The 16,198-nt window shown below is 30.2% G+C and overlaps 1 protein-coding gene across 1 annotated transcript; it reads left to right on the top strand.

The window, feature by feature from the left end:
- The first annotated feature begins 5,252 nt into the window (after positions 1-5,252).
- LOC114177741 (intracellular protein transport protein USO1-like) lies at positions 5,253-10,267 on the top strand. Its single transcript, XM_028063243.1, has 9 exons — positions 5,253-5,682; positions 5,996-6,196; positions 6,269-6,391; positions 6,494-6,531; positions 6,632-6,740; positions 6,827-9,043; positions 9,218-9,355; positions 9,437-9,522; positions 9,702-10,267. Exons 1-9 carry the CDS (start codon positions 5,614-5,616, stop codon positions 9,952-9,954), a joined length of 3,234 nt encoding a protein of 1,077 aa, XP_027919044.1. The 5' UTR covers positions 5,253-5,613; the 3' UTR covers positions 9,955-10,267.
- Positions 10,268-16,198: the final 5,931 nt, after the last annotated feature.

The following is a 16,198-nucleotide window of genomic DNA, read 5'->3' as shown; positions in this document are numbered from 1 at the left end:
TTAATTGGTTTTAAAAAAAATCATTTTTTCTTAAATTGTCATCCATCACTGTTTAAATGATTTATTTAAACTTTATTTAAAATTTATGAATGATATGTATTGTATTTTATTTGAATTTATGGTTAAAATATGTAGATAAATATATTTTTTTTTTGTAAATACACGTGAGTATCCATGAATATTAAATAATATACGGGTATTCATATAATGAATACTCACACAGATATACAAACAAGCACGAGACAAATATTTATCTAATGAGTAGAATGCATGAAACCGACTGCATATATCATACACATAACATATCCATACTCATCTTAATACAATCTCCGTTTTTGTTTTAAAATACCAATGATCTCCGTCTTTGTTATAAAATACCAAAACATCTTTAATTTATTAAACAATTTAAAAGACTTATATTAACTTTTTTTATTCCTCAGTTCTGTAAATAACTTATTTTTAAACACACATTTAATTATTTTTAATTGTTTCTATAATTATTTGACATATATCTAAGTGTTATTTAATAAAAAAATTTACATGTATATAATTATTATTTATTAATATTTGATATTAAAGAAAAATATGTGTATTGTTTTGACATTAAATATTTTTTAAGATATTTTTTACTGTGACTTTTATTGTTTATAGAATAATATTTAATATATATTTAGAATAATAAATGAGTTTATATGAATATATCCATTCTCTGAACTAGGATAAGAAGAACAAAAATTTTTTATATTATCGAGGTGGATTTCCACATTAATAAAATTAAGTAAAATGATAAATATATAAGTAAAATGACTATAAATGGATTTGAAATTGAAAGTGCGGTGTTTTAATATTTTCATGTAAACTTATTCTCGTGGGTACCAAATCTTTTCGATATCCTCCTTCACATAATCCCATAAAATATAATGATAAGATTAAAAATTAATTTTTCCTTTCAAAAATAAAAATAACATAATCAAGCATGGATTACCTCTCTCGTTAGTTGTTCAATGAACAATATCCATGAATAATTATGTTATGATTTAGACACAAATTGACGTTTATTAATTTTTTTGTCTGTACAACTATTTTGATCTTACTCATCAACTTATGATAAACCTCACAACCATGTGACCTAAATGATTTAACAATGTTTGACTACTGCTTCATTAGTTTAATGATCAAAACATATTATTAATTATAGACACAGGGCTATTTTTATAAGAGGACTATTGCACCCACTTCAACTTTTTTCACCTCGATTTCTCAACTCTTAAATGTATGAAATAAATGTACTCGAAAACTTCACCTACACAACTATTTGTTTATTCACAGTGCTGAAATCGTAACTACTCTTCTGTTTTTTTCAGTGTTCTAATGTAATGCTCAACTAAAACTGGAAACCTAGGTAAAGATGTGTGAATATCAATTTTTTGTACAATATTCATTTTTAAGTCTTTATTACTAACATCAACATTTTTTTTATTAAGTTCTTTATGAAGAAATAGATTATGAACAAAATTTGCTAAAAGGAAAACTAGTTTTTATTATGTTTCTCAAATTCATTCCATATAAACATTTATAGTGTTTTACATTAGTATTTATTTAAATATTAATAAATTATATTCACATTGATAAACTAAGTATTTCTTTTTCTACAAAAACAATTCCTCAATTTCATATGCTATAAGAAAACTTACACAGGTTTATTCAGAAAATTACCATTTATGCATGTTGGTCTTTTACTTATTAGACAAAATTAGTCAATGGTCCATTCAAAACAATTATATGATTTCAGATTCTATTATATATACGGCAATGATTACGAATTGAAAACGAATTTTAAGAATTTAAAAAAAAATGTTTTTAATTTGTTTTTTTTAAAGATTTGTATAATCATGTATTTATTTATATAGTACTTGATGTACGATGTTAAAACCCCGCCATCTCTGACAAAATAAAAAATAAGAGAAGATAATAAGGAAAAGAAATAAGAAACTTAAAGAAAATAATTTTCTAATGAATTTCATGTTATAACATCTCCATTTCTTGTATAATGTCAAAGAATGTTGAATTGTAAATAATAATCAAATAAATTTTAAAGTATTGTTAACATAAAATGTAAATTATAATTATTCATAACATTTAAAATAGAATAACGAATGATAAAAGATATTGTTGAATATTTTGGATTTTTGAAAAGAGAAAAATAATTATATGATGCACTATATAATGTCAGAAAGAAAGAAAATATTGATCTAAAAATAATAAACAGCAATAACAAAATGCTTTATAAAAAACAAATAGTTGTAAATATTACTATCTAATTCTAAATATAGATTATTATTCTTATTTTAATTTTAATTATTTTTTTATATATATAATTTTGAAAAGAAAAAGAAAATATCATGCAACTTCTAGCTGTAAGGGTGCTATAAAAAACCGGTATTACATCAGTAAAAATTGGTCCGATAATCAAATTGGTAAAATCCAATTTAATAAAGTAATAAATTATAATATATTTTTTCTTAAAAAATAAAAATAACCTAAAATATGAACATTTTTTTTATTTCATGTAATTTTTTGTACTATAATAAATATTTACTTATATGATTGAAATTTCAATTTTTTAAATGAATCATAACTTTTATTTAAACTTTATACGCGCTTTAAAAATTTAGAACACGTAAATTAATGTTTTGTTTTAGTTTTTAGTATTCAAATTAAAATATTTTACAATATTAAAATTGTTTCTATTAATATCAAATTTATCTCAGTTAAACTATATTAAATATTGACCTATAGTATCTTAATTGATTTAGTGCCCAATTAGGTCTTAAAACCATCGGTTATTACACATAATTATTGAAATAAAAGTGTGAATGTTATATTAAATAAAATTTAACACTTTAATAATAATAAATCACTCACTAATATAATGTTTTGAGTTATTTTCTACGTGAATAATGTAGGGTTGAATTTACTTGTTCATAGTCAAAATTTCCTTAAATATCAAACAATATCTTATACAAAACATAAAATTATAATCATTAATAGTTTTTTTATTTCAAATACTTTCATTTTTAAGTAAGTAATTTTTTTAGTACGTGAAGCTTTCAAAAGTCTAACCAATCCACGAAAATTGGATTTTAATATGTAAAAGCATTAGATTCTGACTTCACAATTAGTAATAAAGCCAAACACAAACATGTTAAATCATAATATGATTTAACCTATCGTTATCTCTATTCTTAAAGTTAGGAATGAGCATGATTTAACCTCATTTACTTGTTTGATTCCGTCCAAGTTAATTTATATGAATTTAAAACAGGTTGAGATTGTATTTTAGATTATCTAATCTAGTCTTAAGATTCTTTTGAAAGTACATATAATTTTTTTAACACTGCGTATTAATAATAATTCTATTTTTAATAGAAAAAAATAAATAATTAGTTTGATAGACATTTGGTTCAATAAAACCGATAATAAACTTATCCCACGCGCCCATTCTCACCAATATTCAAATTTGTGGTTAACACTTGGTAAGAGAATAATCTGAAAATTATTATCATGAATTTTAATTGAAACATAGAAAGTGCCAAATAACATAATAATATTTCGAGTGCCTATAGGATTCGTAAGCTATCTCCAAAATTTTTTAGTTAAGATGTCATTTTCACAACATAGAAAAAGAACACAAAAAATATTGATTGTTGGTTTTTTTTTTCCCTCGCAATTATTTTCATAAATTCCCACCCAAATATGCATGTATTTTTGTCGGCAGCTGACAGATTATACACATGGTATAGAATAATCAAGCTATTTATTATTTTCTGACCTCCACAGAAACAAATTGGTAATATCTCATAAAATTCTGACCTGATATATATAGATTTTTTTTTATTTGGAAAATGTTGTACTGAGAATATAATTATAAACCAATTTGTTTTTATTCACAAAAAAAAAGTCACACATGCAGTGAAAGATGGGTTGCTTATTGTGATCATTTTTGGGGGTCCAGATGTCAAATTCCACAAGAAATTAAGCTAAGAAAATACACAAAAGTACACACTTAAGTGGGTCCTCTTAATTCAAGCATCCAATATAATAAATAATATGATAATGACTAAATAAAAAGGAATCCAATAAGACAGTAAGAAAAACTTGTATCAATGACATTATTAACTTGTATATTAGTTTGGATTTTCAATCAATATTTTTAAAAAAAGCTATTTCCTTGGTTTTCATAAGAAACTTTAACCTTTTTCTTTTGTTTGGTGGATTATGAACTTTATTTACATCATAACTAGTTCCAGCATTTTATGAAGAACATTGACTATTCACTATTGTCTGAATATAAAACAACTTAGCCCAATTAAGTGGTGGCCTCACCAAGGACGATCGTACATAAACATTTTCATTGAATTTGTGGTTATTTATAGTAAGTAATTGGTTGAAGATGTTTTGACACATTTATCAGCATTAGCATCAAAGCTCTTATTCTTCTTCTTCTCATGTACCAAACTCAGAAGAAGCAAAAAAGAAAGTAACATTGTTATTTTCAAAAGGACAATTGCTAATTTTCCTGTGAAAAGTCATATTCCGACACTTGTACAATTCGATAAAGATGAAGAAAAATTCCACGGTTTAATCTTGCACGTGGTATTCTTTTTTAAAGTTTTCCAAGAACACCCACACAATCGCAATGTCTTCGAATTACTCAGCATGATTTTTTTTAGATATTAATCTTAGAAATTTTAGATTCAATGTCTCTAATTTATGAATTCATCTTCCATGGAAGAAAAGAGGGTAACTTGTGCATATAAACCCAGCAAAAATTGATTTTTTATTTTATTTTATTTAAAGATATGGTCACTATTCCAACGACCCACTTCAATAATTTCTTTTTTGTTTGGTTCGAAATTCCCTTTCATCCATCATTGTTAACAATGTAAAACAAATACCTCGCAGGAATGTGGAAAAACATTTTTTTTATATATCCCAGGGGCAGGTAAATTGTTACGATAATTTTAATATAAGGAAAAGAGACAACGTAGAAGACCATCATTATTCAACAATAATGACACCTCTCCTAAAACGAAGACCATATATACGGATTAATTATTGAATAAATTTTTTACCTCCTGTCAGAAAAACATATAGAGAGAGCGCAATACACATATTTATTTCTTGAAATGGAATAAAAATTTGATTAATAAAGTAAATAAAACACAGAAGGTTCGAATTAAATATTAAATTGTTAGAGGCATGTGTCACCTGGTTTCTTGAAAACTGTTCCAAAGACACAAGACAAGAACATCACGTAGGAGATGAGATCTACTGACTCTGTTTGCTTTCGATTTTTCGGAGGTCGCTCCACTCACTTTCCTTCCTTAACCGGTTTTCGTTTCAACGTCACTTCACTTCACCATTGTGTTCAGAACTGCTAAGACTGTGCTCAGCGAGCTTTTTCCACGTGGACCACCGGAGAAGCATTTTCCGGCGGTGTTGTGAGTTCCGGTTGATGACGTGGATTTCCGGTGAGCGAGATCTATCTGGGTTGTGGGATCAGTGACATGAGGAGCTGAGTCGGTGGAGTGGTGTGGCTTGTGAGCGAAGATGTTCAGATGGAGGAGTGAGAAACACAAAGTCAAAGCTGTTTTCAAACTCCACTTCCATGTCACCCAGGTAGTTAAACTTGGTTTCATTTCGCAATGAAAGTATTTTGTTGATTAAATTGGGCATTTTTATTCGTTTAATTTTGTAAGGGTTAATTTCTCATGGCGAACCAAAGTTCGAATTTCGCCAGAGAATGCCCACGTTCAGGATTGTTCCGCAAGGAAGATGAGATGAATGTGAGAACTGAAAAAGAAATATTTTGAGTTCATCTCTCTTGGTCCTGTTTGATTTTGATTTTGATGATGGGGGAGCAATGCAAGTGGGTTTGGCAATGAGAGGGTCAAACTGGAGATTTTGACTTTGTGGTTGGTGTGATTTTCAGATGGTGCAATCTGGGGTGGAATCTCTGGTGCTGTCTATAGTTCCAGGGGACATTGGAAAGGTAACTACGAGGTTAGAGAAAGCAGCAATTCGTGGTGGAGTTTGTAGATGGGAGAATCCTGTCTATGAAACAATCAAGCTTTTTCAGGAGCCTAAGACTGGGAAATTCAGTGAGAGAGTATATTATTTCGTGGTTTCAACGGTAAGGAGTTTGAAATTTTCTGTTTCTGGTTCCTTGTTATGTGTTTCAGATTGTGATCTGGTTTCTGTATAGGGGTTATCAAAAGTTAGCTCCTTTGGTGAAGTCTCTGTAGACTTTTCTGAGTACGCTGAGGCTACGAAACCCTCCACTGTCTCTCTTCCCATCAAGAATTCTCATTGTGAAGCAGTCTTGCATGTTAGTATTTGGTCTCTCCCTTTTTCTAATAACAAAGTTGTGTAGAATGTTTTTCACTGCAATGCTGATTTCTGTGATTCTGATTTGTTGCTTAATGGACAGGTGTCAATCCAGAGGCTGCAAGAAAACAATGATAAAAGGTAAGGTAGATTACTGTGGATATTTTTATTTTCAGGTTATAGAATTTGTCTCTAAATTGTTTCGGATGGTGAGTTTCTTCTTGTCAAATAACATTTGCAGACCGCAAGAGGATTGTGAAGGTACCGAACTAAAACCCAATGATAGAAGTTTGAGGACCTACTTGAGCAATGGAGAGATAGATGCAAGCTTGAAAAGTGATTCTTCTGAAGTAAGGTTTCACTCGTTGGGGCTAGAAGCCTAGGAATCACTTTGGCTTGTTTATAAAATCAAAACTAAATTTCTCTGTTTTCACAGGATGTGTCTGCCAAAGAAAATGGCAATGGAGCTGAATTGAGTGCTGATTGTAGGACATCCAGTGGATCTGACATTACAACGTTAAGTTCTGATGGAAGCTCTGGACTCGACACACCCAGAGAAGTAGGAGTGAGAAATGGTGGTGGCATCCACCCCAACAACAACGGTTTTGTTTCAGATGTTAGCCACACATCTGATTCCCAGAAACCTGCAATAAATGATATTCATCAGAGATCACACTGGGACTGGTCTGGTGGTTCAGAACACAGTTTGAGTACAGATGGGTCGACAAATAGTTCCCATCAAACATCTGATGTGGAAATTGGAAGACTCAAGGTTGAACTTGCTGCATTGACCAGGCAAGTGGATGTGTCAGACTTGGAACTGCAGACACTAAGGAAGCAAATTGTGAAGGAAAGCAAAAGAACACAGGAGCTCTCAAAGGAAATCATTTGCGTGAAAGAGGAAAGAGATGCACTCAAGGTTGAATGTGACAATCTCAGATCTTTTCATAAACGAATGGAGGATGCCAAATTGAGTAATAGGAAACCATTGGATAGTGGGGATCTTTGTACTCTTGTTGAAGAAATTAAACAAGAATTGAAGTATGAGAAGGAGCTGAACGCAAATCTTCAATTACAGTTAAAGAAGACACAAGAGTCGAACGCTGATCTAGTTCTTGCTGTGCAGGACCTGGATGAAATGCTGGAGCAGAAAAATAGGGAAATGTGTAGTCTTTCCAATAAGAACGAAGAGGGTAAAATCTCCCGTGAGTCCGAGGGAAAGCTCTCTAATTCTGAAACGGATGATGAACAGAAAGAGTTGGAAGAGCTGGTTAAGGAGCACAGCAATGCTCAGGAGACTCACCTACTTGAGCAAAAGATTATGGATCTCTATGGGGAAATAGAGATGTATAGGAGAGACAAAGATGAGTTAGAGATGCAGATGGAGCAGCTTGCACTAGATTATGAGATATTGAAACAGGAAAACCATGATATTGCATATAAGCTGGAACAGAGTGAACTTCAAGAACAATTAAAATTGCAGTATGAATGCTGTTCTCCTCCTGCTGTTGATGAAATCGATGCCCATATTCAGAATCTGGAAAACCAACTCAAGCAACAGTCAGAAGAACTCTCAAATTCTCTGGCTACGGTCAAGGATCTTGGAAACCAAATCAGCAGATTAGAGGAAGAATTGGAGAAACAAGCCCAAGGATTTGAAGCTGATCTAGATGCCGTGACACGTGCCAAAGTTGAGCAGGAGCAAAGAGCCATTCAAGCAGAAGAAGCTTTGCGAAGCACCAGACTTAAAAATGCTAACACTGCTGAGAGGCTTCAGGAAGAGTTTAGAAGGCTCTCAATGCAAATGGCGTCTACATTTGATGCCAACGAGAAAGCTGCCATGAGGGCATTGACAGAAGCAAGTGAACTTCGTGCACAGAAAAGACTAGTGGAAGCAATGCTGCACAAAGTCAGCGACGAGCTTCAGTCAGCCAAAGCTGATTATGAGGTAAAACTGGATGAACTTTCCGACAAAATAGACATGATGGCAGCTCAGAAACAACAGATGTTGTTGGAAATTGACGACAAGACCAAGCAGCTCGAAAATCAGAAGAAGCGTGAGGAACAAGTTAGTAGGGGTTTCTTTGAAGAGATCCAGATGCTAAAAGCTGAAAATGAAAGGCTTAAAGTGGAGATTTCATGCCTCTCTGAGAAAGTAGAACAAAAAGATATCTTAAGAAATGACTTGGAACTTGTGAAGAAATCGCTTGAGGAGTCTGAGGCTCGGTTGAATAGTAGAACAGTGGAAAGAAATGAGCTGGTGAGTGAAATTGCTCTGTTGAAAAAGGAAGCAGAAAGGTCATTTGATGAGCTAAACGGGATGAAGCATCTCAATGATGAAAAAGAGATTGAAACTAGAGTTTTGCAGTCAGAGTTAGAAGAACTCAGAGCTCAATACAGTGACTTGAAAAGAGCCTGTTTTGAGGATGAAGCTGAGAAAGAAAATCTAAGAAAACATGTTTTCCAGCTAAAGGGTGAACTTAAGAAGAAGGACGACGCATTAACCAACATAGAGAAGAGGTTCAAGGATAGCAATGGACGCACACAACTTTCAGATGGAACAAAACCCAATTTAAAGAACAAAAAAGGTGCTTCAAATCCTCAAAGTGCAAAAGAAATATCAAATCTGAGGGAGAAAATAAAAACTCTTGAGGTAATAACTTCACAAATCCCAGTAGTTTGAAGAGATAGATAGGATAGGTCCTTTGAGAAAAAAAAGTTTGATCCCCAAAACCTGATTCTTCTATTGGCCTGCATTTTCTTATGATAGTTTGTTTTTCTCTAGCATTTGAGGGAAGTATATTAACAAAAGAGTTATATATGGCAGGGCATGATAAAGTCCAAGGAAACTGCTTTGGAAATATCAGCTTCTTCATTTTTGGAGAAGGAAAGGGAGCTCCAATCCAAAATTGAGGAATTGGAAAACAAAGTAGAGGAATTCAATCAGAGCATTGCTTTGCAAAAGGTATACTTATTGCATTGTTGTTCTATAACCTTATTGGATCATATATCAGTAATAAATATAACTGTCTTACACATCAAACAGGTTGATGAGGATAAGGGTATTTCTACTTCAAATGATACTACAAGCGTGGCTGAGGAAAATGGTGTTGCATTGACATTGTTCAAGAGGTGTAGTACACATAATTTAACATCAGTTACGATTACATAGTGTATCTATGAGTGTGTTTAGAAAAAACCCATGAAGATGGGGGAATCACATTTGGAATATGTTACTAATAGTTTCTGAAAATCACATTGAAATGTTGTATTAATTTGTTTCATTATTGATCACTTTGTGTCCATTGCAGTAATTTATCTTTGGCGGGGAAAGAAGCAGAAAGATCCAGAATGGATGATGATGATAATGGAGATGGCAATCTTTGTGAAAGTTTAGCTGAATTATCGGTGTTGAAGGAAAGAAACAACTTAATGGAAAGTGAGCTTAAAGAGTTACAACAAAGATACTCAGAAATGAGTCTGAAATTTGCAGAGGTAGAAGGTGAAAGACAAAAGCTTGTTATGACTGTAAGAAACCTGAAGAATGCTCGGAAGGCTCAATGACTTGTTCAAGTTCATGGCTTGAAGGCACTGGAAAATGAAAACAGTATAAAGTGAATAAATTAATGTGTAGAATGGCAAGATAAATATGCATTTTCTTCCCCTTCTGAACCTAAATGCGTGCCATAAGGGCACCATTTTATAGAGTTATTCTAGCAGTTTGTGATGTTTTTAAGTGCTTCTTAGTTACCGATAGTGTTCATCAGTTTTTTCGTTGTATCTTTTTTTTTTTTTCTTATGCGTTCATATATTCATATTCTTTTATTGTATCCTTTAAATATATGATATAATACAAATTGGCATTTCTTTCATTGAATATTAATGTGTACACCTTTTTGTTTTGCATTTGCATTCATATTCTTTTATTGCATTGCATTCAAGTTAAAGTGTGACAAAAACGAGCATACTCACCAACGATTGTTACATGCGGTAAGAAAAAATGGACTGTGGTTTAATCTCATAACTATGATATAAGAATATCCAATCAATGATTAAATTATGAATAAAAGAAAAACTAAAATTTAAACCCAATTTATTTATTCCATCTACAATGATATTAGATTAGATAATAAAAAAGAAAATTAAAAATTAAAAAAAAAAAAACATAGGCAACCCCAGAAACACATTAAAGTTGCCCTTTTCAAGGATACCTACACTTCCGAATGTAAATTTTGTATTTTAGAATATATAATTCACAATATACTTTTTATTTTATATTTTAAAATGTGCATTCGAAAAACAAAAATTTATGGGACGTGCAGGTCGAAAGTATGAGAGTGCAAGAAGAAAACCTAGGTCAAGTTAGATGTATTGGGCCTTCTCACTCTCTTTGACATCCAGCCCACATATAAAAAGAGTTAGCATAAACAAAATACTTAGATATTTGTTCTCTTTTAGTCTCTCTCTCTTGCTAAGAGTAAGAAAAAAATCTTCAAGGATTTATAAACTTCTTTTCTCTTTCATTTTGAATTTTCTTCATTTCTTGTTAAATTCCCTTCTGTTGTAGCAGTCACTTGAATTTCAATACGTTTCTTGAATTGATTTATTTATAAAATTTGGTTTTGTACTCTTATTCCTTGTGTTTTTTGTGTTGAACGTTTTTCATTTTTACGACTTCACTACCCATAATTAGAAATAATATTTTACTTATATATTGAATGAAAATTTATTTTATGGTTATATAGATATAAATATCATATAGCCATTGGACATCACCACAGATAGGAATTTTTATTATCAAGACTTAGTCCTATGTAATTTCACTCAGAGACATTAAAGTTCTTAATTCTAAGATTACAAATTGTCGCAAAAGAATAATTAAGATTAAATAATCTTAAGCATTTAAATTTCAATAAATTATACAATCCGGTGAACAGTTAAAAATGGAATTAAATTAAAACATATTTTGGGAATTTTATGAAATTGATAGAAACCCTATCTTAGCAACTTTCTTACTTTCATAAGCTTATTTTCTAGCTGCAATTATTTGTGTGCTTTTTCTGAAAGAAAAACACTCTTCATTGCTAAATTTATTAATTTTAATAATTATCATTTCCTCTCAACCCATATATTCAAAACCATCTTTTATTTCACATCTATCAGAATTGTTTTTGTGAGTTCTACTGCAATTTGATCAAAGATTGTTATCCACACTTTGTATTTTTAATTCCTACTCATAATGATGTCGTACTCATCATCATCATCATCACATCAAAAACATAAGTTAATGATATAAATATATGATTTTTTTTATCAGCAAATATGGTATATATATGTGAATGATGTAATCTTAGAAACCATACATAGTAACACACTGTAATATATGATTAAATAAAAACGTGCCTATGTGGCTATATGCAGTGTATATCTCTCCCTATATATGCATGGTTAAATGCAGTGCACAGTGACATTGACTATAGCTATACGAATTTGACATCATAAGTTTCTTGGTTCTCATAATTCCATGGTTGTCATTGGTACAGTGTGAATCCACTTATATTATCCATGTAACCATGTGCATGTCGTGAAGCACGATTGTAACACCAAAAATCTCTAACTAAAAATAGAACGAACAATTTTTTTATGCTTCTCTTGTTCTCTCTTCTTGTCGCCTTCTTTCTCACCCATGTAGGATGTTGAATCACTGAATCTTTTTTCAAATGTCCCCATAACTTTTGGATAAAGACTCGTTCGTTAAACTTCATTAATAATGTGACGTATAAAAAAGAAAAGAAAAAACAAACTTCAATGTGTGGAAGGATGGCAACTGCAAAAAAATATCATATATCGTATAGTTGCCCACATTCCACATATGCTTTCATTTGTATTACTTGTTTATTTCATCAATTATTTCATATAGTACACAGTTGAATCAGTAAAGATTCTATTTCATCATCACATTATTAAAATGGAGATTTCTCACTCTCCTAACTACAAATATATATTGCATTATTTATTTATGCAACAAAAAAAAAATGGTTGAAACAAGCATCGTGCGTTATATGTTTTCCAAATTCCATTAATCTATCCAATTGCCAGTGGATGTTTGGCTTATTGCTATTGCTTTTTTCTTTCTATTTTGCTTTGTCATTTATTGGATAAGAAAAAAAGGGAAAATCTTGAAACTTTACACATAGTGGAAGCACATAGCCTCATGTTAAGAGTAAAACTTTATAATGATTAACTGAAAATTATAATACATATTAATCGTTAATTTTTGTTAGTGAAAAAGTTAATTTCACAATCTCATTCGTCTTCTCTTTCTAAATCCACCAAAATAATATTTTTTTTGATTAAATATGTTTTTATTTTTCAAGTTTGAGTGAAATTTGAGATTTGTCCCTCTTCAAAATTTTTTACCAATTTAGCCCTTCATCTTTAAAAATGTGTGAATTTAGTTCTTTTAACAAAATTTTATTAAGTTTATCTGACGTTTCAAGCACATCTCATGATAGTATTTGAATTATTTACACCATTTGATACATTTTTGCTTCAATGTTAACTGAAATATTATCATAAAATGCGTTTAAAATGTCAAATAAACTTAACAAAATTTGGTAAGAAGGACTAAATTCACGCATTTCTAAAGATGAATGACTAAATTTGTATAAAATTTCAAAAATTGACTAATTCCAAAATTGACTGAAACTTGGGGGACCAAAAACATATTTAACCTTATTTTTTTCCCTTCTCTTATAGTCATCTTATCACTCTTTCATCCTATATGTCATTAATGTTGTACTAATTTGTTTAGAAAATTTAATGATAGTCACCTATGCAGATATGTTCCGACCAGAAATAAAAGAAACATTATCCGGACAAACACATGTTGATGCTTATATATGCATTAGCAATACGTCAAATGGAAAGGGGAAAGTATTAGAAGTGCTGCGTTGATGTAATTGTTTGAGGCATTATGTGTCACACATGCTGCATCATTGCACTTCCCATGTTCTGCGGAAAACAAATCACAGAATAACGAATTAACTATATATATTATACGATTTTATTTTATTTTAACGTGGGCATTTGTTAGAATAAATAGAAAGAAAGCCTAGTTTAATAACGTTGAATAAGATGCATAATATAAAACTCTCACGTGTAGTGTTTGATAAGAAGTAACAACATTGGTTGCTAAGGTATAACGATGAGTGTGGAATGGGATTGATATTTTGAAGCATGTGGGACCACACGTGTGTCTGCATGCATCTACAGCTTCAGTTTTGCAGAATAAAGGAAGAAATGAAGAAGGGAAATGCAGGTGTTGTGGACTGAAAGCGATTATTCACCTGCCCAGTGGTTAGGGTTCAAAAAGATGTTAAATTCAACTTTCTTGTTTTTATGGTGCCAATAAATCAAGACACTTACAACGTGAAATCCTTGTATGTTTTTGAAAACTTTGGTTACTCTTCCCTGTCTTACTCAATCTCTATTCCTCTTTCAATTATTACATTTATGTTTTTTTTACCTTTGTTAAATGATATATAATAGACTGAATTATACTGCTATTTCCTGAGCTATATTTTTTATATTATTAAAAATTTTATAACAATTAAACATGATAAATTTACTACGTGTGAGTGAAAATTTTACTTTAAGATTGATTTTGTAGGATTTCATTATTCTATTTTTTAATTAGAAAATATCTCTTTTTAGAAGTGTAATGATAATGAAATTAGTATTAATATATTAGTAAATGTTAAGCATAATGTTTTCTACATGAAAATAAAAATAGATCAATGTGATAGATGTGCTTTACATTTACATTAAATTTTGATTTTTTATTCTTTAAAAATATATTTCTTAATTTTACATTCAAGTTTAATTAAAATTTTAATTATTAGTACATTACATCAAATACTTTTTTTATTTGGAAAGTTCATACATAAGTGGGATCCGTAGACTTATTACAAATTACTGACTCAATATGTAATATATTTTTATTTTTCATTTTTTTATGTTTACGTTTAATAACTTTTTTTGTTATTATATTTGAGGAGTTTATTTAATGTGATTTTTTAAAACTTATTCTCTATTTAATTTTTAAAATTTAATAAGATATTTTCTATTAAATTGATATTGACACTTTTGAAAGGTAATTACTCGTCATTAATTTTGAAGTTTTCTAATTCTTCATTTTTTTTAAAATGGCCTTAGAGGTTCTGTGAGTAAAACATAAAAAGAGTAAAAGGTTAAAGAAGTTTAGAGTGATCGATACATACTCACATGATATTAACACTAATTTAATACACAACAAAAGATAATGGAATTATCGATGGATATGTTTTAATCAATAAATTTGAATTATCGATGGGTATGTTTTAGTCAATAAATTTGAATTATCGAAGGAAAAATTTGTTGATAACACAAATTTTATTTATCGACGAAAAAATTTGTCGATAATTTAAAATTATTTTTATCGACAAATTTATCGACGGATGAATCTGTAGGTAAAAGGAACGGGAAATTTTCTACCAAAATTTGTATTGTCGACGAATTATTCTGTTGGTAGAATCCGTTGATAATTTTAATTTTTTTATCGACGAATTTATCTGTCGGTAAAAGGAGCGAAATTTTTTTCACCCAAATTTGTATTGCCGACGAATTATTCCGTTAATAAAATCCGTTGATAATTTAAAATTTTTTTATCGACAAATTTACTGACGGATTAATCCATCGATAAAATGACGAAAAATTTTCCGCTAAAACTCACCTTAAAAAAAAATGATAAAAAGGAGAAGGAGAGGAAAAAAAAAGAAGAAGAAGAAGGAGAAGAAGAAAAAGAAAGAGAAGGAGAAGAAGAAGAAGAACTAGAAGAAGAAGGAGGAGGAGGAGAAGAAGAAAAAGAAGAAGGAGAAGGAGGAGAGAAGAAGAAAAAGAAGAAAGATAAGGAAGAGAAGAAGGAGGAGAAGGAAAAAGAAGATGAAGACAACGATGACGATGACAACGACGACAAAGTTGGCGAAGAAGACGAAAAAAATGAAAGAGGAAGAAGATAAATAGTGCGCATTATTTACCAACGATTTTTTTGGTAATTATCGACAAATTTTTCGATGAATAATTACCAATGGATTTTGCGGTCGGTAATTATCAACGAATTTTAATTATCGACAAAACATGATTTCCGTTGATAAAATTTGACTGACAAATTTTTGACCGTAATTCTAGTTTAACAAAATAGATTTTGACCATTACTAACAGATTTTGACCATCGATAATATCAATTTTTCTTGTAATGATAATTTAATGAAAAAAAAATTATTAGCCATTTTCAAATAAAATAGTAACCGAATTAATAAAGAATCTTATATTTATTTCACATATTATCCTCACAGCTAAGCAAAAATTTATTCTTATCTAACCAATTATATCTTTACCATCTCCACAGTTTCAATAATTTTAAAAGAAAAAAATAATAATAATTGAAGATAACTTTATTTTACAATATAACCAGTAATCCTAAATCTGAAGTATAGAATATAAATCAAAAATAAATTATTATAAATTTTATTTATAACATAATGTAAAATAAAAAATATTTACTCTATCATACGCGCTGCAGATAATAAAATGTGAGAATTGGAAAGGTAGAATTGTTTTGCCTTGATGGGAAAGGGATTGAAAATGTCACTTTTGTCCCTGACCTCGCCAAATCCACCCGGATCTTTAACAGGGGCAGCAAGGACAAAACGCACCCCACTCTGTGTTGTCTGGTCCTTATAGCTTAATCAAACTATTGTATAAGTGA

The sequence above is a fragment of the Vigna unguiculata genome, chromosome 3 (assembly GCF_004118075.2).
Source record: "Vigna unguiculata cultivar IT97K-499-35 chromosome 3, ASM411807v1, whole genome shotgun sequence".
Lineage (NCBI taxonomy): Eukaryota > Viridiplantae > Streptophyta > Magnoliopsida > Fabales > Fabaceae > Vigna > Vigna unguiculata.
This window is presented reverse-complemented; position numbering and strand designations above follow the sequence as displayed.